The sequence below is a fragment of the Schistocerca cancellata genome, chromosome 4 (genome assembly GCF_023864275.1).
Source record: "Schistocerca cancellata isolate TAMUIC-IGC-003103 chromosome 4, iqSchCanc2.1, whole genome shotgun sequence".
NCBI classification, from domain to species: Eukaryota; Metazoa; Arthropoda; class Insecta; order Orthoptera; family Acrididae; genus Schistocerca; species Schistocerca cancellata.
Window position 1 is genome coordinate 870,158,849 of NC_064629.1, and position 23,933 is coordinate 870,182,781.

The 23,933-nt window shown below is 46.2% G+C and overlaps 1 protein-coding gene across 1 annotated transcript in view; it reads left to right on the top strand.

Annotated features, from left to right (window-relative positions):
* The window catches only part of LOC126184482 (uncharacterized), a 1,022,231-nt gene that overhangs the window by 457,457 nt on the left and 540,841 nt on the right, over positions 1-23,933 (top strand). The window contains exon 7 of the mRNA XM_049926873.1: positions 13,743-13,909. Within this exon, the coding sequence (XP_049782830.1) occupies positions 13,743-13,909 (167 nt within the window). The remainder of the gene's footprint in view (positions 1-13,742; positions 13,910-23,933) is intronic.

The following is a 23,933-nucleotide window of genomic DNA, read 5'->3' on the forward strand; positions in this document are numbered from 1 at the left end:
GCCTGGTGCCGCTGAGAGCACGTGACGCGGTAAGAGAAGTATGTGAGCGGAGCAGAGACGAATGGGAAATCATTCTAGCGGTAATAAGTGGCGCAAATGCGGAAAGCCCTTGGCTTAAGCGACTTCGACAAAACTCAAATTGATGTGACCCGATGACTGGGAGTGAGCATCTCGGAAACGGCGAAGCTGTTCGGCTGTTCGCGTGCTACTGTCGTAAGCATATATGGAAAGTGGGTGAAGGATGCTGAAACCACAACTAGGCGACAAGGCGCTGAACGTCCATACCTCATCACGGAACAGAGGGACCGGAGTCTTGCCCGCTTTCTAAAGCAGGAGAGGCGGCGATCTATGGCAGAGTACAGTGCTGGCGCAGGTCCAAGTCTTTTGGAGCACCCCGTTCACATGGTGTTCCGCAGCAGAGGACCCCTACGTGTGCCCACTGTTGAACCAACAACATCGCCAGTTATGAATACAGTGGGCATGGAATATCGAGATTGGACCACGGGTCAGTGGAATCGTTTCGCCTGGTCGGATGAATGCCGTTTATTGTGAAACCAGGTCGATGTTCGCGTCCAGATACGCCGTCATCCAGACGAACGGCTGCGCGAAACGTGCAGCGCGCCTCGGACTCAGGCCGCTGGGAGCAGTATTATGTTATGGTGGACATTCACTTGCGCTTCCATGGGACCTGCGGTAATCATCGAAGGCACCATGACAGCTGTGGGATACGTGAACATCATTGAGGACCATCTGTGACCGCTTATAATTGATATCTTGCTCAACAGCGATGGCGTCTTCCAACAGGATAACTGTCCATGTCGCAAGGCCAGAATCGTGTTTCAGTGGTTTGAGGAGCATGGTAAGGAACTCAGTTTGATGTCTTGGCCATAAAATTCGGCTTTTCTCAATCCGATGAAGCCCAATTGGGACGCTATCAGGCACCAGCTCCACGCCCACAAACCAACAGCCCATAAATTACGGAAAGTGTGTGATCTGTGCTTTGGCGTCTGGTGCCACAAACCTCAGGAAAATTATCAAGTACTTTTAAAATCCATGGCATGCAGAATCACTGCTGAATTGCGTTCCAGAAGTGGACCAACACTCTTTTAAGTAGGTGGTCATAATGTTTTGGATGATCAGTGTATGCCCCAAACACTCTACATAGAATGCAAAAAAAAACTTGCTTTTGTCTAGGTTACAATGGAACTTGTTCTCCAGCACCCACTGAAAGAGTGTTCGTAAGTTTTCCATGTGCTCTTCCCTAGTAGCAACTGTCACCAAAATGTCATCCCAATAGTTTACGTACTTTGGAATACCTCGAGGTAGTTGCTCTGCGTACCTTTGGAAAACTCCTGGTGCTGACGCGATTCCAAAAGACAACCTCTTGCGTTGATAACTTCCAAAAGGTGTATTTAGTTCCAGAATTTTCCATGTATTTCTGTCTGGAGGTAAACACAAGTATGCAGCCTTCAAATCAATCTTTGAAATACATTACCCCTGCTACTAACTTTACTAGAAGTTCCTCTGGCCGAAAGACTGGGTAAATGTCGATCTCACTTCTCACGTTAATCGTAGCCTTAAAATAATCATAAATTGTGATGGAGCCATTTACTTTCTTCACGACAACAGTTTGAGTCGACCACTGAATAGATGAGATTGGTCGGCGAGATCTCCTCGTAAAAGGCAAGGCTTCTCCCACGAAATTCAGGACTACTCCTTAGCATTTTTCAGTTGTCTTCTGTAATATACTGTAGCAGTTAATTCTATGCATGCTCCATGTTTCATCGAGCTACGTAGCTCAGCACTGACACATCATGCGAAAGTTACTTTCGTCCTTATGTTTTGCACACCAGTGTGTATTATGTTTAATGCTTGGAAATATCTTCCAGTTATTTTCATTTAGTGAGATTTTACATTCTCCTGTTTGCATTTATTTTCTGGGTATAAAACGAAATCGTTTAAATTCGTTATATTTCTTTCCAGTAATGATACACACCATGTTTCTTCGTATCTGTACACTTACCTTATTCTTAGATGTTGTATACGACTAATACTTAAGAGCATCTTTTAGACAGTATCCATTCATTAAAAATGACGTATGTTCGTGACTGTCCATCAACGATAATTATAGATAATTAGCGCCTCAAGAGAAATATAACGCTGACAGGATATGGCATTGCAATTCGTTTCTGACACCATAAAAATTTTCGTTTGAACACTGTAATATATTCCCTTATGTTTTCAGCATTTGTTGTACTGTATTCTGGCTTAATTAGGAAGTTCAATATTTGAATGATATTAATTTCAAACCCTACGTGAATAATGATTCCATTGCTACAAGACCACCACTCTGTTTACATTCACAGCAGTAACAAGATATTATAACGCCCTAATTCAAAATGGTTCAAATGGCTCTGAGCACTATGGGACTTAACTTCTGAGGTCATCAGTCCCCTAGAACTTAGAACTACTTAAACCTAACTAACGTAAGGACATCACACACATCCATGCCCGAGGCAGGATTCGAACCTGCGACCGTAGCGGCCGTAACGCCCTAATTGCTATCATCTCAGTCATTACACTCTACAGAGGTATAATTCTATATTTCGTCTGTCTGGTCTCTGCACGTCTCTTCATCGCATAACGCAACAACGTTAAATAAACATTCGTGAATATGAAACAGTGTTAGCCTGGTAACATTTCAATCAATGGTGAACATTACGCTGTTCTTCCGCGATACAGATTACAGCTTCTATTCAGAGAGGATTTTCAGACAATGAGATAAACAAAAGGCTATCAAATAGCCCACAAGAGCTTGCACATGGCCTTATGCCTTCAACGCCACGAAGAAAACATGACCTCCCGTAATATTCAGAGCGAACTGCACCGATTAAGGCATTCAGGCATGCTTTCATGACCCACTAAAATTCTCACCATCACTGATGTTCTCATTACTGCCGAATACAACCAAAGGTTCTCCCACGAATTATGATGCAATAGCACCATAAAGTCAACGGATTTGTTAGGGGGAGTCGAGCTGTACTGAATACGGTGACATTGTAATATAATTTTCCCTTGTTACAATGGATAAATAATACAGGACGGTTCATAAGTAGTAGAATAGAGGCTTGACTGCCGTAATGTCTAGCAGAATTGCTGTTTCTGACAAATTTTGCTTGTTACAATCATTTCCATGGAAAAAGAATATAAGCTTCACCTGCATTACATAAAATAGTGAATTGTTCAAAAGTATCCGAACTACATTAATTTTGTATCATTTTAAAAAGTATCCGAATGATCTAACTTTTATCTCATCTTCAAAAGTATCCGAATCATCTGAATTTTGCTTCACGTTCACAAGCATATGAAACAAGAAATTGTTGTGACTTGTTCAACAATACCCGATAAATTTGAATTTTGCGTAAATTGACACGGTGCTCAGAAGTATCAAAGGGAAGAAGCTACTCGGATATCAGAGTACTTGTTGGGTGCACATGGTTTTTTTTTTTTTTTTTTAGACTAGGCGGTAGTTTGAGGGTCTCTGATGCTCTGATGAACGCTCGTCATTCGATGCACAAAGAGCGAAATCAGATCGCGTAGAAAGTAGACACACTTCGACTGTCAAAATTTTAACGGTAAATTGTCGAAGTACCCGTAACAAAGTTCCTGAACTTCCTGCTCTCCAGGAAAGTTCTCCCTAGCAAATTATTCCCGGAACCGAGAGCTGTCTGAAAGCCGAAATAGAAAGTTCTTAATTAGTTAGCAAGGTGTGAAAGGTATTTCAAAAAGACGGAGTAGGCGATACAGGAGGGGAAATGTTCATTGCTGTCGACAAAAATATTGTGTCTATCGAGGCTGAAATTGAGTCTTATTGTGAAGGCATCTGGACATAAGTAGTAGTCCTAGATGAACGCAAGTTAATTATTGGATGCTTTTACCGGCCGCCTGATTATGCCGTCACAGTTGCAGAATCGTAAAAGTAGAGTCTACGCTCAGCAGTTCGGAATACCCAGATCACGCAGTACTACGAGTAGTTGGACGCGACTTTAATCTATCAAGTATAGACTGGGACGTTTACGGATTCGCTGCATGTGGTGCAGACACACAGTCTTTTGAAGTATCTTTGAACATGTTTTCCGAAAAGTGCCTCAATTAACTAGTTCAGAGAGCTCACACGCAACAGAAATATTTTAGACCTTGTAGCTACAAACAGGCCTGACCTTATCGATAGTGTCATTATTGAGACAGGGATTAGTGATCATGATGTTATCATAAGGACGAAGCTTATTAAAGTTGATAAATCTGTAAAGAAGGCTAGGAGAGCATTGATGTTAGAAAAAACAAATAAGCTGTTTTTAGCATCCCACTTAGATAATGAATGGACGTTTATTTCCAATACGTCACACGTAGAGGATTTATGGGCAAAGTTTAAACTGACTTTAAACATGTGCAAAGTAAGTTAATTGAGAAAGGAAAGGTCTATTTAATAATAAATTTGGAAAATATCGAGCAAACAGACTGTTGCACTGTCGGTTCGAAGAACGCGCAAATGTCGACAGCCAAAGGCTAGAAGAAATTCGTGCGTCCGTAAGAAGATCAATGCGCGAAGCATACAACTTCCACCATCATACCTTATCGAAAGATCTTGTCGAGAATGCGATAAAGTACTGGTCATACAGAAAATCACTAAGCGGGTCGAAGGCTTCTACCCAGTCACTTGCCGGACAGGCTGTTGTGGCAACAGCAGACAGCAAAAGGAAAGCTGAAATTTCAAATTTCGCGTTTAAAAAAAATCATTCACCCAGGAGGACCGTACATACAGACCATCGTTTGACTATAACACAGACTCCCGCATGGAGGACATAGAAATAGGCATTCCTAGCAAAGAGAAGCAACTGAAAGAGTTGAGAAACATGAACTCACCAGGTGCAGATAGAATCTCAATTCGTTTTAAAAAGGAGTACTGGACTGTATTGTATTGAACTGGGGACCTAGAAACGACGGAGGGGTTTCGCCCCGCCGTAGCCCTCAGTGGTACACAACCCCACAACAGACTACAGCAGTCCACTCACCCCACCGCCGCCCCACACCGAACATAGGGGTATTGACCCCAGTGGACCCCCCCGGGAACGTCTCACACTAGACGAGTGTAACCCCAATGTTTGCGTGGTAGAGTAATTAAAGTGTGGAGACAGTGTTTGCGCAGCAATCGCCGACGTAGTGTAACTGAGGCAGAATAAGGGGAACCAGCCCGCATTCGCCGAAGCAGATGGACAACCGCCTTAAAAACCATCCACAGGCTGACCGGCACACCGGACCTCGACACTAATCCGCCGGGCGGATTCGTGCCGGGGGACCGGCACGCCTACCCGCTCAGGAAGCAGTGCGTTAGACCGCACGGCTAGCCGGGTGAGCTAACAAGGAGTGCGGCATTTGCCCCTTACTCAACTCGCATTTATCGCGAACCTCGTGCCCGGCGCGAAGTCCCAAGCGACTAGAAAATAGCGCAGGCGACTCTTATATATAAAAAAGAAAAAGAACGAACCTGTATAGTTACAAAATCAATATCCTTGACATTGGTTTGCTGCAGAATTCTTGAACACATTCGGAATTGGGATATAATAAATTTCCTTGAGACGGAAAAGCTTCTGTCCACGAATCAGCACGGTTTTAGAAAGCATCGCTTGTGCGAAACCCCGCTTGCCCTTTCGTACATAATATCCTACAAATCATAGATGGAGGGCAGTAGGGAGAGTCCATATTCCTAGATATCCAGAAAGCATTTAACACGATGCCCCACTGCAGAATGCTGACAAGGGTCCGAGCATACGTATTAGATACCCTGATATGTGAGTAGCTCGAAGACTTTCTAAGTAAGAGAAACCAGTACGTCGTCCTTGACAGCGAGTATCCATCACAGACAAGGGTATTGTCAGGAGTGCCACGTGGAAGTGTGATAGCATCGCTCTTACTCTATATACACCTAAATGATGTGGAAGACAGGGTGAACAGCAATTTACGGCTGTTAGCTGATTACGCTGTGGTGTACTGGAAGGCGTCGTCGTTGAGTGAGTGTAGGGGTATACAGGATGACGTAGATAGAGTTTCTAGTTAGTCTGATGAATGGCAGCTTGCTCTACGTGTAGAAAACTGTATGCTGATGCGGATGAGTAGGAATAACAATTCTGTAACGTTCGAATACAGCGTTAGTAATGAGCTGCTTAACACAGTCACATCGATTAAATATCTAGGCAAAACTTTTCCAAGTTATATGAAATGTGATGAGCACGTCAGGTTGTTAATCGAAAAGCCGAATGTTAGACTTCGTTTTCTTGGGAGAATTTTGGGAAAATGTAGCTATCTATAAAGGAGACGGTGTACTGAACGCTACTGCAACCCGTTCTTGAGTACTGTTCGATTGTTTGGGATTCCCACCAGGTCGGATTAAAGTAAGTCATCGAAGCAACTCAGAAGCGTGCTGCTAGATTTGTTACCGGTAGATTCTATCAGCACGCAAGCATTACGGAAACGCTTCGCTAACTAAAATGGGAATCCTTGTAGGGAAGACAATTCACTATTGCGAAAATTTAGAGAGCCGGCATTTGAACCCGACTGCAAATCGATTCTACTGCCACCAATGTACATTTCCCATAAAGAACATGAGGATAATATGAGAGAAATTAAGGCTCCTACGGAGGCTTTGTAGACAGTCGTTCTACCCTCGCTCTATGTGCAAGTGGAACAGGGAAAGAAATGACTACGTGGCATCCTCCACCATGCACTGTATGGTGGCTTGAGGAACGTGTATGTACACTCATGCCCATAAATTAAGAATAATTGCAGAATGTGGTGCCACACAACGTGGCACTACACAAAACTGCAGCTAATAGCATAGGCACATGGGAAACACACACGACACAGATCTGTAAGTCCACGGTATTGGTGATAAGTGGAGAAAACCGTCCCTAAACACATGTGCTACAAAACGCCACTGTTTACTGCGCATGTACCCCGACATCAATATGGGATATGATCACCATGCACACGTACACAGGCCGCACAACGGGTTGGCATACTCTGGATCAGGTGGTTGAGCAGCTGCTGGGGTATAGCCTCTAATTCTTGCACCACTGTCTGTCGGAGCTCCTGAAGTGTCCTAGGGGTTTGAAGATATGCAGCGATACGTCGACCGAGAATATCCCAGACGTGCTCGGTGGGGTTTAGGTCTGGAGAACAGGCAGGCCACTCTATTCGCCTGATATCTTCTGTTTCGAGGTACTCCACCACGATGGCAGCTCGGTGGGGCCGGGCGCTATCATCCATAAGGAGGAAGGTGGGACCCACTGCACCCCTGAAAAGGCGGACATACTGGTTCAAAATGACGTCCCGATACACCTGACCTGTTACCTCTGTCAGACATGCAGAGGTGTACGTGCACCAATCATAATCCCACCCCACACCATCAAACAACGAACTCCATACAGATCCCTTTCAAGGACATTAAGGTGAGACGGAGGGAAATTTTTATCTCTATTCGGCCAATGCTATTTTACCCTTGAATAGGTACACTTTTCAAACGAACTGGAAGTGATAAAATAATGAAATTTTTACTGCGTATGTATACGATACATGGCTCAGTTTGCAAGTAAAATTATATTAATACCTCTTATGGTTTTGAAGAAAAAAAATATTCTTTCACTAGAAAAAATTACCTTTTTGTGTACATTAATTATTATAAAACATTTTCTGATTGTTTGGTGATTCTCAATTTACTTGTAATAACTTACTACCATCTGCAATACAAATTGACCAAATTTCATGTTTATAACCCCTTTAATTTATCAAATAATGGTATCTGAAAGTAAAAAAAATGTAGTTTTGAGAAAAATCCATTTAAAGTTTAATATTGCAGTTCTAGTATAGATATTGATGAGAATTACTTACCACTAATATTTTTCTGCACCATACTGAGCATCATCTGAATCATACTGATCTTCTTTTCTTCACTTGGTCCCTCTTCTTTTCTGTCTGGCTGCTTTTGTGCATTTTAAATTAGCAATATCTGCTTTGCGGATTCTCTTTTTATCTATTTACACCTATTATTTTGCAGTATTTCCACTAGATTTTATGCCCAATAATTCCAAAACATCCAGTTTTCTAATTACACCATCATTGAAGCATAAAATAGCATCATAAACCCCAAATTGAGGGTTTTAAGCTGAACAAATACAGTTTTCGGTACCGGTTCCAAATGGCAGAATTCATACACTCATTTAAAAGTTGGGTTTCCCATGAACACATTTCTTCAGCAAGGTATCTTTACAAAGGACTCTAAATATGGGTTTAATTTCATTCATTACTGATGCAGGAAAAGAATGTTTGTGATCATATCTGACACTTCTCCTGGACTTGCACCAAGTGTCAGGACCATTCGGGCAAAGACGGTGCGTCAGGAAAACCATCATATAACAGGAGAAAATTGTCGTATTTATATAAAACAAAAACTGTTTCACGCAGGAAAGACCAGGCATTTCAAATATGCTAAAACCTAAAAATCGAATTTCTGAAGCCCACTTGCCTTCCGTCTCCCCTTAAGGAGTTGGTATCTGGTTCCTGGTTCACGCCAGATGAAAACCTGGCGAGAATCACTATTCAGACTGTACCAGGACTTGTCCGTGAACATAACCTGGGGCCACTGTTCCAATAACCATGCATTGTGTTCTTGATACCAGGCTTTACAGGTTCTCCTGTGACCAGGAATCAGGGGAATGCACCTTGCAAGTCTCCGGACGAATAACCCTTGTCTGTTCAGTTGTCTGTAGACTGTGTCTGGAGACAACAGTTCCAGTGGCTGGAGTAAGGTCCCGAGCAAGGCTACGTGTAGTACTCCGTGGCCATCTGCGGGCACTGATGGTGAGATATCGGTCTTCTTGTGGTGTTTCACACTGTGGACGTCCGATACTGTAGCGCCTGGACACGTTTCCTGTCTTCTGACATAATTCTGAGATCACAATTTGTGGCACACGGAGAGCCAGTGCTACGACCTGCTGTGTTTGACCAGCCTCCAGTCGCCCTAGTATTCTACCCCTCATAACGTCATCAATATGTGTTCTTTGAGCCATTTTCAACACAAAGTCACCATTAGCATGTGTGAAAACGTCTGCACACTTATTCGCTGCACCGTACTCTGACATGCACCTACACACCTCTGCGTATGTGGACTGCTGCCAGCTTCACCACGCGACGACCGCAGGTCAAATGCACCGCATGGTCATACTCCGAGGTGATTTAAACCTGCAAACCGCCCACCAGAGCGTTGTTTAGCCATGTGTCAGCATTATCCTTAATTTATGAGCATGAGTGTAGATATAGACGCTGAAATTTCGTTAATTAGCACCTTGTTCAAAAGTATCCGAAAGAGTCGAATTTTTCGTGAAATAGCACCATGTTCAAAAGTAACCAATTTAATGAATTTTGCGTAAATTTGTATTTGGATCTGAAACACAGAAGGACAAGCCAAAAACAAATGTATGTCTATGATCTTATACACTCCTGGAAATTGAAATAAGAACACCGTGAATTCATTGTTCCAGGAAGGGGAAACTTTATTGACACATTCCTGGGGTCAGATACATCACATGATCACACTGACAGAACCACAGGCACATAGACACAGGCAACAGAGCATGCACAATGTCGGCACTAGTACAGTGTATATCCACCTTTCGCAGCAATGCAGGCTGCTATTCTCCCATGGAGACGATCGTAGAGATGCTGGATGTAGTCCTGTGGAACGGCTTGCCATGCCATTTCCACCTGGCGCCTCAGTTGGACCAGCGTTCGTGCTGGACGTGCAGACCGCGTGAGACGACGCTTCATCCAGTCCCAAACATGCTCAATGGGGGACAGATCCGGAGATCTTGCTGGCCAGGGTAGTTGACTTACACCTTCTAGAGCACGTTGGGTGGCACGGGATACATGCGGACGTGCATTGTCCTGTTGGAACAGCAAGTTCCCTTGCCGGTCTAGGAATGGTAGAACGATGGGTTCGATGACGGTTTGGATGTACCGTGCACTATTCAGTGTCCCCTCGACGATCACCAGTGGTGTACGGCCAGTGTAGGAGATCGCTCCCCACACCATGATGCCGGGTGTTGGCCCTGTGTGCCTCGGTCGTATGCAGTCCTGATTGTGGCGCTCACCTGCACGGCGCCAAACACGCATACGACCATCATTGGCACCAAGGCAGAAGCGACTCTCATCGCTGAAGACGACACGTCTCCATTCGTCCCTCCATTCACGCCTGTCGCGACACCACTGGAGGCGGGCTGCACGATGTTGGGGCGTGAGCGGAAGACGGCCTAACGGTGTGCGGGACCGTAGCCCAGCTTCATGGAGACGGTTGCGAATGGTCCTCGCCGATACCCCAGGAGCAACAGTGTCCCTAATTTGCTGGGAAGTGGCGGTGCGGTCCCCTACGGCACTGCGTAGGATCCTACGGTCTTGGCGTGCATCCGTGCGTCGCTGCGGTCCGGTCCCAGGTCGACGGGCACGTGCACCTTCCGCCGACCACTGGCGACAACATCGATGTACTGTGGAGACCTCACGCCCCACGTGTTGAGCAAATCGGCCGTACGTCCACCCGGCCTCCCGCATGCCCACTATACGCCCTCGCTCAAAGTCCGTCAACTGCATATACGGTTCACGTCCACGCTGTCGCGGCATGCTACCAGTGTTAAAGACTGCGATGGAGCTCCGTATGCCACGGCAAACTGACTGACACTGACGGCGGCGGTGCACAAATGCTGCGCAGCTAGCGCCATTCGACGGCCAACACCGCGGTTCCTGGTGTGTCCGCTGTGCCGTGCGTGTGATCATTGCTTGTACAGCCCTCTCGCAGTGTCCGGAGCAAGTATGGTGGGTCTGACACACCGGTGTCAATGTGTTCTTTTTTCCATTTCCAGGAGTGTTCATTGGCAATATAGTGCAGAAGAATGCAAATATTTTCAAAAATCATAATGTAAAACTTGGGTTTTCTACATCAAACAAAGTACAATAAAAACTAATACATAATATAAACTTTAATCATGACCCATACTCAGACTCTGGAATATACAAAGTAACATTCTAGGAATGTTCCATGTTCTACTTAGGACAAACAGGACGAAATTTCAACACCAGGTGCACAGAGCACATTAAAGTCTACACATGCAACAGACACACGTCATCATCAATAACCACACACATACCTAATACAGGACACTATTTGGAAAAATAAAGCAAAATGTCAAAGTACTCCACCGACTAAAAAAGGGGCATAAAATCGATTTATTAGAATCGTTGGAGATACAGTGTGACAACTATTGAACTGTATGAAATAAAATCGTCAAAACTTATGAACGGTTTGTGTTACGACGTTCAAACAGCACGTTTGGCCGCGGGACATGATGGGAATTAGTATGCTCTGTGAAGTTTGGTTTAGCGACGAAGTCCACTATCATTTGGATGGGTTCGTCAATAAGCAAAATTGACGTATTTGGGGGACTGAGATCCGCATTTCGCGATCGAGAAGTCTCTTCACCCTCAGGGGGTTACTGTGTGGTGTGCAATCTCCAGTGACGGAATAATCAGTGTGATATTCCTTCACTGCTCGGTGACTACCGAACGGTACGTGAAGTTTTGGAAGACGATTTCATCCACATCATCCAAAGTGACCCCGATTTCGACAATATGTGGTTCATGCAAGACGGAGGTGGAACCCATCGAAGCAGGAGAGCGTTTGATGTCCTGGAGGAGCACTCTGGTAACCGTATCTTGGCTCTGGGGCACCCAGAGGCCACTGTCATTGGCCTCGAATGGCAGCCATGTTCTCAGAATCTGAACACATGCGACTCCTTTTTATCCTATATTGAAGACAATGTGTACAGCAATAACCCCAAAACCACTGCTGAGATGAAAACAGCTTTCAGGAGGTCATCCACAGCATCGATGTTCCGATACTTCAGCGGGTCATGCATAGTTTCGCTATTCGTCTGCGTCACATCATCGCCAACGAAGGCAAGCATATCGAACATGTCAAAACCTAAATCCGACTATATGTAGTGACGTTTACATGTTGAATAAAGTGCATGCTCGCCGTAGATTGTAACTAATTACGTTCTTTCTCATATAGTTCAATAATTTTCACCCTGTATATTCACATTACAGGAAATATGAAGAAAAAATGTGAAACAAAAAACTTGAAAATGAATCAGTGAATTTCTTCAGAGGCTTCGACAGTATTCTTAAATAAAAATAGTAACATATAGAAGTTAGCACCATTTTTAAAAAATCAGCAAATTATAACACATATTGTTAAGATAAATACACTGAAGTGCCGAAGAAACTGGTGTAGGCATGCGTATTAAAATATAAAGATACGTTAACAGGCAGAAAACGGCGCTGCGGTCGGTAACGTCAATGTAACACAACAACTGTCTAGTGCAGAACAATGGCAGGTTATCCAGATTTATGTGTGTCTGAACGTGGTTTTATAGTCGGCGCACGAGCGATGGGACACAGCATCTAACAGGTAGCGATGAAGTCCGGATTTTCCCGTACGAATCCGGTAAAACATCAAATCACCAACATCGTTGAGGACGGAAAAAGATCCTGCAAGATCGGGACCAACGATTACTGAAGACAATCGTTCAACGTGACAGAAGTGCAACCCTTCAGCAAACTGCTGTAGATTTCAATGCTGGGCCATCAACAAGTGTCAGCGTGCGAATCATTCAACGAAGCATCATCGATATGGGCTTTCGGAGCAAAAGGCGCACTCGTGTACCCTTGATGACTGCACGACACAAAGCCTGGGCCCGTCAAAACCGACATTGGACTGTTGATGACTGGGAACTTGTTGCCTGGTCGGACGAGTCTCGTTTCGTATTGTATCGAGCGGTTAGACGTGTACGGGTATGGAGACAAACTCATGAATCCGTGGACCCTGCAAGTCAGCAGGGGACTGTTCAAGCTGGTGGGGGGTAGGTAATAGTGTGGGGCGAGTGCAGTTGGAGTGATATGGGACACCTGATACGCGACACGTACGTAAGCATCCTGTCTGATCACCTGCATCCATTCATGTCCATTGTGCATTCTGACGGACTAGGGCAACTCCAGCAGGACAATGCGACACCTCACACATCCAGAATTGCTTTTTTTTCGGGGGGGGGGGGGTTGTTCCTGTTATTGGTACAGTCGTTCATGGTAGTACTGTAATTCCACACTTCTGTAATTATTTGTTGTTATTCCCTGTTTTACTGTTGAAACTTAGTCCTAAAGATGATCTGTAGCACAGATTGAAACTAATAGTCGGAAAAAATTGTGATCCAAACAGTGTGTGTATGGTTATATTGATTTTATGTTTCCGTAGATATTTTTTCCATAAATATAACCATATCTGAAATATTTGTGACTGCTCAAAGTGAGAAGTCTTAATATAAACATCTAATAACTTGAAATGAATTAAGTGCACCGTCCCGTGAGTAGACGTCTAGTAGTGGTGTGCGGAAATCGTAGCTGGAAACATCAGTGACAATAAGAGCTTGAGGATATCCTGAAGGCTTGCTCAGATAGCTTGATGACTAAAGCGACTACTCCCTGTTCAAGTCGCAATCCGGAACAAATTTTCAATTGTCACTACATGTTCAGTTATTATCGTTACTTGCACTGATTATTAGCTGTACGTTCGGAATGTGTTACAGGAGCAGACTCCGCCACCGCTACTCAAGAATGAAATCATCGTGGACCGACTGGCGTCGGTGAGCGTGCGAACACGGCTGGATGCTCTCCGCAAGGAAGCTATGGATCTGGAGCAGCAGATGAAGCAGAACCAAGACGCCTTGGACACTCTGCTGCGCATTCAACAACGGTACGTTCTTTTCACTACTTTGTTTTCAGGCCGTATTAGAATATCATTCGAATGAGGTGTACAAGCAAAGCGGCAGATGCAAGAGATGGCCTGCTAGCAACAGTTTATCGTCGGTCAGTGGAGCAACAAAGCGTACCGAGCATCTGGCAAAATGCGCTGGTCATTCTTATTTTCGAGACGCATCGCGAGGCAGATGCGTGTTGCTATAGGGCTATACATCTGAAGTCAATATGTTGTAGAATTATGAATTACGTTTTTAGCTCGTATATAATGACACATTTTGAGACAGTAAATCTTCTCTATGGGAGGATTCGATGAACAGCGGGCCGCGGTGGTCTAGCGGCTCTAGGCGCTCAGTCCGGAACCGCGGGACTGCTACGGTCGCAGGTTCGAATCCTGCCTCGGGCATGGATGTGTGTGATGTCCTTAGGTCAGTTAGGTTTAATTAGTTCTAAGTTCTAGGCGACTGATGACCTAAGAAGTTAAGTCGCATAGTGCTCCGAGCCATTTGAACCATTTGATTCGATGAACAACGACCGTATGAAATTCATCTCACATTGATCGTCCATGCGATCCTAAAGGCAGTAGATATCGGCGTCCAAGTTGATGCAGTGTTCTTTGACTTCCGAAAAGCTTTCAACGTAGTTCTGCAACATCACTAATGAATGAAGTACGACCTAACGTAATAGCAGAAGAGCTTTTCGACTGGATTTCGGGCTTCAAAATCGTAGCAGATAGTACTCAATACTTCTTTCTTAGCGCGGTGCAATCACATGTGAACACAAGCGTATCGCTGTGGAGTGTTACATGGTCGTTGCTGTTCTCATTCTACAGGCTTTCCCTTCTAAGGCGAACTGTTCCTGGTGTGTCGGCAGATATTTGCGATGTGTAGATGGACTCAGCACAAACAAATGCTGTTCATCACGTCTTTCATGCGACGCTCAGCATCGACACAAAGCGTCTATTTGTTTCCCGTTAAAAACAAAATGGTTTGTAAAGTAGAATTTTTCGCGACCATTCGGTAGAATCATCCTAAATTAGTCTACTGCGGAATTCCTTTTATCGATAGTTATCAACAGGGGCAGCAAAACTCGAAGATTAGCCAGTACTGCAGCACCTACAGCACCGTCCTGTACCGAGCTGATTGCTACCGCCATGCAGCAGCGGTGCTCAGTAGAACTCGTTAGTCCTCGTGTTTTACTGTCCCTGTTAATATATATCGATAAAAATATATCACACTGTAATAATATGGGACCGCTCTATCGGAAAGGCACGTAAAATTCTGCTATAAAGATCATTTCAGGTTAGGAATAATTTATTAATAACATTCCGTCATCAGTTACAATTTTTGTTTTAATTTTATGGTTGCTGTCTAATGCGTTTCGGAGCTACACCTCAACTTTCAAGGACTGTAGATAAACTGGGTGTTACATCTGCTTCAGTTTTCATGTGCGTTTGATCGCATAATTTATAGTGATAAGCATGCTAAATCGTTTCAAAATGTAAGTGCAAATGTGGAAGTTTTTTATCAATGCAGAAGACAAAAGTCATGTGATCAAACGCCGGTGAAAAACTGAAGCAGATGTAACGCCCAGTATATCCATACAGTCTTCAAAGTGGAGTTGTTGCTCCGAAACGCGTTGCACAGCAATCAGAAAATAAGTATTATTCATTAATTATCCCTAACCTGGAAGCTAAAGTCACAGATAGTACACGACATAGTGGCTATTAATAACAAAAATAAATTTGTGCTGTTTTTTTAGACTTTCCTAATGTAATAACTGCTTATAATGTTGTGGATGCTGCACCATATTTCAACGAAACAGCTGCTCTTCATCTTCAGGTGCCTACTGACGTGTTGCTGCAGTGTCTCGTCAATATATTCGCTGGCTCGCTAGAAAAGCGTTGGTGCCAATGGGCGACGCTATAACGTTATCGTAGACGAATCATAGAGCACTCCCACATCCAGTGCCACCTTCCCGAGAAGTGGACTGCCGTCTTGGCATGCGAGGCGCGAGGAAAGTACGGCCGAAATTCGCGGCCCAACTTGCGCGGACAGAGATTTTTTGGCATGTTTTGTCCAAAGAGGGATCGCCTTTGGCGATTATTTCTTCTCGAGTGACAAGGTGTGAGAAATGGTTTCACTTTATTGTGTATTCGCTTGCAAAGGGGCTTGGGCTCTCTGTGGATCCTTGTGTCCTTTTAGGGTGTTGGTTCGGTAGTCGTACAAGTGATGGACAGTAAGTGCACCGAATAACTGAAGATTGCATCATCTTTGATAGTCCTGTGGGGGTGCAATAATGGTTCGAGGCATCTTGTATTTGTGCCAATGCTGTGGTAGAGCCTGGCCTACATTCGCAAGTTGGCGGACATTTCCCAGATACTCGTCTAATTTGTGAAAAACACGAGTTGCCTCATCTTTTATGTTCTCAGCGACGTATTTTTCTCTACACTCCTGGAAATTGAAATAAGAACACCGTGAATTCATTGTCCCAGGAAGGGGAAACTTTATTGACACATTCCTGGGGTCAGATACATCACATGATCACACTGACAGAACCACAGGCACATAGACACAGACAACAGAGCATGCACAATGTCGGCACTAGTACAGTGTATATCCACCTTTCGCAGCAATGCAGGCTGCTATTCTCCCATGGAGACGATCGTGGAGATGCTGGATGTAGTCCTGTGGAACGGCTTGCCATGCCATTTCCACCTGGCGCCTCAGCTGGACCAGCGTTCGTGCTGGACGTGCAGACCGCGTGAGACGACGCTTCATCCAGTCCCAAACATGCTCAATGGGGGACAGATCCGGAGATCTTGCTGGCCAGGGTAGTTGACTTACACCTTCTAGAGCACGTTGGGTGGCACGGGATACATGCGGACGTGCATTGTCCTGTTGGAACAGCAAGTTCCCTTGCCGGTCTAGGAATGGTAGAACGATGGGTTCGATGACGGTTTGGATGTACCGTGCACTGTTCAGTGTCCCCTCGACGATCACCAGTGGTGTACGGCCAGTGTAGGAGATCGCTCCCCACACCATGATGCCGGGTGTTGGCCCTGTGTGCCTCGGTCGTATGCAGTCCTGATTGTGGCGCTCACCTGCACGGCGCCAAACACGCATACGACTATCATTGGCACCAAGGCAGAAGCGACTCTCATCGCTGAAGACGACACGTCTCCATTCGTCCCTCCATTCACGCCTGTCGCGACACCACTGGAGGCGGGCTGCACGATGTTGGGGCGTGAGCGGAAGACGGCCTAACGGTGTGCGGGACCGTAGCCCAGCTTCATGGAGACGGTTGCGAATGGTCCTCGCCGATACCCCAGGAGCAACAGTGTCCCTAATTTGCTGGGAAGTGGCGGTGCGGTCCCCTACGGCACTGCGTAGGATCCTACGGTCTTGGCGTGCATCCGTGCGTCGCTGCGGTCCGGTCCCAGGTCGACGGGCACGTGCACCTTCCGCCGACCACTGGCGACAACATCGATGTACTGTGGAGACCTCACGCCCCACGTGTTGAGCAATTCGGCGGTACGTCCACCCGGCCTCCCACATGCCCACTATACGCCCTCGCTCAAAGTCCGTCAACTGCACATACGGTTCACGTCCACGCTGTCGCGGCATGCTACCAGTGTTAAAGACTGCGATGGAGCTCCGTATGCCACGGCAAACTGGCTGACACTGACGGCGGCGGTGCACAAATGCTGCGCAGCTAGCGCCATTCGACGGCCAACACCGCGGTTCCTGGTGTGTCCGCTGTGCCGTGCGTGTGATCATTGCTTGTACAGCCCTCTCGCAGTGTCCGGAGCAAGTATGGTGGGTCTGACACACCGGTGTCAATGTGTTCTTTTTTCCATTTCCAGGAGTGTAATTCACCACTGACTTGATCTCCTTTCTCCTTTTATATTGAAGTACCCTGGCGTGGGGGAATCCTTTTTCACTTAATGCCTCCTGGATTTGACGTTCTGTGACCTGTGCAGGCAGTCGTTTGATCACCACCTTAAGTTCTTTTTCCTCCAGTGGTTGATGGGTGAAGTGTGGCAAGTCGTCCGCAGCTCGTGGTCGTGCGGTAGCGTTCTCGCTGCCTACAGCCGGGTTCCCGGGTTCGATTCCCGGCGGGGTCAGGGATTTTCTCTGCCTCGTGATGACTGGGTGTTGTGTGATGTCCCTAGGTTAGTTAGGTTTAAGAAGTTCTACGTTCTAGGGGACTGATGACCATAGATGTAAAGTCCCATAGTGCTCAGAGCCATTTGAACCATTTTTTTTTGTGGCAAGTCGTAGGGACTGAAACAATTTCAGAGCATTTCTATGAACCTCAAAGGACTCGAAATGGTAGTTACTCCGGTCCTTCTGGAAGATGGGCTTCAGTGTTCCGGAGAGTTGTTGTTGTAGCGCATTATTCAGTTCCACATACTAGCCAGTATCATAAACCGTCACTGGTGGAACACGTTGTTTCTTTTTTTGTTTTTTTTTCCTGGTGCAGCAGCGGTTTCTTGTTCCAACGTTCCTAGTTCGAGGTTTTGGCCGCGCGGAGTCGTCCTTGTTGTCATCTCTGGGGGTAATAGATGTGAACCTATAGGTAGTCTCAGTCGTCTCAGCTCGTCGCTTCTGAGGGTTCGCGTCTTCTTTCGACTTTCTCCGATAGTGCCGTTTGTGTCGCACTAGGACAAAATCAACCGTTTCTGCAAAGCTGGTGTCTCTTTCCAGTGCTTCTTGGTCCATCAATTCGACGTTCTCACCGAATTCCAGCGGTGTTATCCTGTCCTGTTCCGCGTTGCGTTCGTCGTGAAGGACGCTACCGCGCGGAGGGTACGAGTTTTCCTCGTCCCTGAAGGATGCAATTTTGCGCGGCGCCGCCGGCTTCCGCGAACGCTCTTGTTTACCGGTAGAAGCGGCTGTTGGTGTCAGTTCGCCGCGGAGTCAGGCGGTTGCACAGCTCCGCCCGAGTGAAACGTTGAACTCTCATAAACCAATTCCATAGCCTGTGTCGTCTCCCTCCGACGTCCATCTGCCGGTGCCGAAGTCGTCATAAGTGGAGTGGCCGATGGGGCCTACGGAGGGGCAGACCCCGCCGACTGGCGATCGACCCGCTCCTGCGCGCGCGCTGCACGGTTTGCTCGCGTTAACATCGCGCTCTCGACTGACGCGGCCAGTGTTGGCGCCCAGTGTAAGTATGAGGACTCCGATTACCCGTCCGTGTGAACTCCGATTCGTCCGTCTGCGGCGGACGATGCCTTAGTACCGCCAGTGCTGGCCCCATACCTTTCCGAGTTGAAATCCCGTCTCTCTATTAATTACGTCGTTACTTATACGTATTTAGACTGCTTCCTTAATGATGAGATGCCAGTACGTGGAAGCGGACGAAAGGATCTTTGTCTCTCCATACTTCATACTATGCTCCGTGTCAACACAGTTTTCAACCACAGCAGACTTTTCTGGCTGACCCAATTTGGTGTGACGTCTATATTCTGCGCATTTATCCTCAACAGTGTGACACGTCTGGCCAATGTATGATTCACCGTCCGCAGCTCGTGGTCGTGCGGTAGCGTTCTCGCTTCCCACGCCCGGGTTCCCGGGTTCGATTCCCGGCGGGGTCAGGGATTTCCTCTGCCTCGTGATGACTGGGTGTTGTGTGACGTCCTTGGTTAGTTAGGTTTAAGTAGTTCTAAGTTCTAGGGGACTGATGACCATAGCTGTTAAGTCCCATAGCGCTCAGAACCATTTGAACCATTTTTTTATGATTCCCCGCACTGGCAAGCGATTTTACATATCTGTGGTCTCGTTAGACCTAGGCTGCCTTTAACAGAACCCAGCAGAACTCGCGCTGGACGGCGGAAAACACATTTTATTTTATGTTTCTTGAACGCCGTGCAGAGTGGCCGTGCGGTTAGAGGCGCCATGTCACGGATTGCGCGGCCACTCCCGCCGGAGGTTCGAGTCCTCCCACGGGCCTGGGTGTGTGTGTGTGTGTGTGTTGTTTTTAGCATCAGTTAGTTTAAGTTAGTATAGTATAAATAGTGTGTAAGTACAGGGACCGATGTCCTCAGCAGTTTGATCCCTCAGGAATTCAGATACATCTGAACTTTTTTTTTCTTGAACAGCGTGCCAATCTTAAAGGGTACGCCACCAACATAACGTAGAAAAATCATCCCCGTTTCTTCTGTCTGATCTTGAGCTTTAGAATGTGAAGGTTGAAATGCGTTACGAATCTGTTTATCAGAGTACCCGTTTTGTACAAACACAGAGTGAAGATGGCTAAGCTCTGCTGCTAAGCGCCCTGCATCTGAGATAACTCTAGCTCTATGATCGAGAGTCCGTAATACGCCACTGCGTTGATATGAGTGATCGAAGCTCGTAGATGTAGGTCAGTGTGAGTTGGTTTGCGAAACACGCTGTGACCCAAGGAACAGTATTCTTTTCTGCAGACAAAGCAATCTAAGAACGGAAGGTCTCCATTTTTCTTCAAGTTCATGGTGAATCAAATGCTCGGATGCAGGGAGTTAAGATGTTCCAGAAATACAGGAAGCGTTGCTGCCCCATGTGCCCGAACTACAAAGCTGACTCTACATATCTCCAAAAACATTTAGGTTTCAACGCCGCTGACTGAAGTGTTTTTTCCTGGAAGTCTTCCATAAAAAGGTTAGCTGATTGAGAGACAAAGGGCTACCCATAGCAACTCCGTCGGTTTGCTTAAAATATTGTTCTATAAATAAAAAGTAAGTCGAGGTAGGCAGGTTTGAACAGATGTGGGATGCTCGCCTCCAACTTAGCTCCTATAAGTTGTACTGAATCCACCAGAAGTACTCGTGTCGTTGTTCACACAGACGGGTAATCGAAGTCCGCTCACTTAAACTGGGCGCCAACACGCTGTCCGCGCGCGCGTTGGGCCGCGATTTGCGGACGCGCTTTTCTCGCGTCACGCATGTGAACACAGTGGCCCGTTTCTCCGGCAGGCTGCACTGGATGTCGCAGTGCTCTATGATTCGTATACGATGACGTTATAGCCCCGCCCAGTGGTGACTGCGCTCTTCTACCGAGCCAGCATATACACTGGCGAGCCACTGCAGCAACACGTCAGTAAGCACTTGAAGATGACGGGCAACTACCTCGAAATATCGTGCAGCTTCCGTAACATTATGGAAAGAGACGCCCGTGAACCAATCAAGCAGAAATAAATTGTATGTATTCTATCGTACGATAACCGGGAACCTAGAAACGACAGAGAGGCTCCGTCCCCGCCGCAGCCGCAGTGGTCCACAACCCCACGACGACTACCGCACTCCATTTCACCCCTCCGCCGACCCACACCGAACCTAGGGTTACTGTGCGGTTTGGCCCCCGGTGGATCCCCCAGGGGACGTCTCACACCAGACGAGTGTAGCTCCTATGTTTGCGTGATAGAGAAATGGTGGTGTACGCGTACGTGGAGAACTTGTTTGCGCAGCAATCGCCGACATAGAGTAACTGAGGCGGAATAAGGGGAACCAGCCCGCATTCGCCGAGGCAGACCGCAGCTTGGTGGTCGTGCGGTAGCGTTCTCGCTTCCCACCCCCCTGTTCCCGGGTTCGATTCCCGGCGGGGTCAGGGACTTTCTCTGCCTCGTGATGACTGGGTGTTGTGTGCTGTCCTTAGGTCAGTTAGGTTTAAGTAGTTCTAAGTTCTAGGGGACTGATGACCATAGATGTTAAGTCCCATAGTTCTCAGAGCCATCTGAACCATTTGAATCGCCGAGGCAGATGGAAAACCGCCTAAAAACCTTCCACAGACTGGCCGGTTCACCGGACCTCGACACAAATCCGCCGGGCGGATTCGTGCCGGGGACCAGGCGCTCCTTTCCGCCCGGAAAGCCGTGCGTTAGACCGCACGGCCAACCGGGCGGGCAGAAATAAAATAGTCTGTAATGGGAGACAAACAGACCGTTTCCGTCGACACTTGGCATCACACGAAACACTTGATGAGCTGTATTTGTTTGGGCTGACAACAACTACACATTGCAGAAACGAACTTAGAAATATCTACGGAAACATTAGAGAAAAGTCACCTGGCGACTCGTCGGAGGGACTCCATGTATACCGGGTGAGGCAGCTAAGTCATAACACCCTTTGTATCTCCCCAACCGTAATAGATGCAAAGATGCCGTTTGGACAGTGAATTGCAGGGACAGGGGCTACTTGAATACATCATGTTTCATGTTTCTGCTATTTTTTTATTAGAGAGATATGAGGCCATATTTGTTTTTTTTTATGGAACCCTATGTTAAATTTTAGCGTAAAATGATGGGCTTAAAAAGACGGTTTCAAATATGTGTATATCATAATATTTAGGCGAATAGTTTTTGAGACATTGATGTGTTCTCGTATCATGTTCGTCCTTCGAAGCGGCGTTGTCCAATGCGACCTTTCCTGTTGACCACTGAGGAACTTAACAGGGAAGGCGTTGTTTTGCTGCTTCTCCATAACGCTGCAACGTGACGTGTGAGGTAGCTGGAGGGATGGGTATAAATGTGCTGCTGGGGTAATGAGGCATCGCATTCCGTCACAGTTTCATGGAGCAGACATGTACACCAACGAAGGAAAGTTAGATATGTTTCTAGTGTATGGTGAAAGAAGAAGAAATGCTGTTAGAGCAATAAAGCTATATGGAGAGCTGTATCTTGATCGTGAGCGTCCTACACTCCAGCTTCTTGCACGTATTTGCAAGAAACTACTTGAATCGGGATCATGGAACGCCATACAGAGAACAAGGTAGAAAACTGCAACTGGCGAGGTACATGAAGAGGGCGTTCTAGCGTTGACGCATAACGACCCTACTGTTTCGTCGCGACGTATCGCCTCGGAGTGTGGTATAAGTCAGAGAAGTGTTCTACGCATATTTCACCGGCACAGATTTCACCCGTTTCACCTCTCGTTACATCAAGCACTCTCCGGAGTAGATTTCGAACGACGCCAGGAATTTTGCCGGTTTTCTCTGCAACACCTACAAGATGATCCAACGTTTTTTCAAAGGGTGCTTTTTACTGCTGAAACGACTTTCACCAACCACGGTGACGTGAATTTGCATAATATGCATTACTGGTCAATACAGAACCTTCATTGGCTTCGACAGGTACAACATCAGTAACCGTTGAGTGTTAACGTGTGGTGCGGCATCGTCGGAAATGTCATTCTGGGGCCGTACGTCATTCCGGGTATGGTTTAAATGGCTCTGAGCACTATGGGACTGATCTTCTGAGGTCATTAGTCCCATAGAACTTAGAACTAGTTAAACCTAACTAACCTAAGGACATCACACTATCCATGCCCGAGGCAGGATTCGAACCTGCGACCGTAGCGGTCTCGCGGTTCCAGACTGCAGCGATTCCGGGTATACTAAATGGCAATAACTATGCACAGTTCGTGCGAAACGTTCTGCCCATTTTGCTGGAAGAGGTACCATTAACGACGCGTCAGTACATGTGGTTCCAACATGACGGCTGTCCTGCTCACTTTTACCCTGTGGCTACAGAGCTGCTAAATGAAAAGTTCCCGGGTTGTTGGATAGGACGACGTGCTGAAGTGAAGTGGCCAGCCCAGTCTACTGATTTGACCCCTCATAATTTCTTTTTCTATGGGGAGCAATCAAACGTCAAGTGTATGCTCAAATACCAACTACACCAGGCGATATGAAGCAACGTATCATCGAAGCGTGCGCTGATATCTCACGTGACACCCTCGCAGCCGTTCACAGATTATTCGAACGGCGACTACAAATGTGCATTTCACCAAAGGGAAAGCATTTTGAGCACATGCTTCAGTAAGGTTTTGCGTCATGTACATTATGTATTTTGTATATTTGTGTGTATCTGCTTCGTACTGTAATCAGTAGTAAATATTTTCAAATAAAAAACAAATACGTACGAAATAATTGTCACTAATAAGGACCTCCTCATTTACATTTGTATTTCTGTTATTTTAAATGTATTAACGTCTTGTAGTATTTTAATACTGTATGTTGTCTACTATTTAGGTATCACAGTTGTCA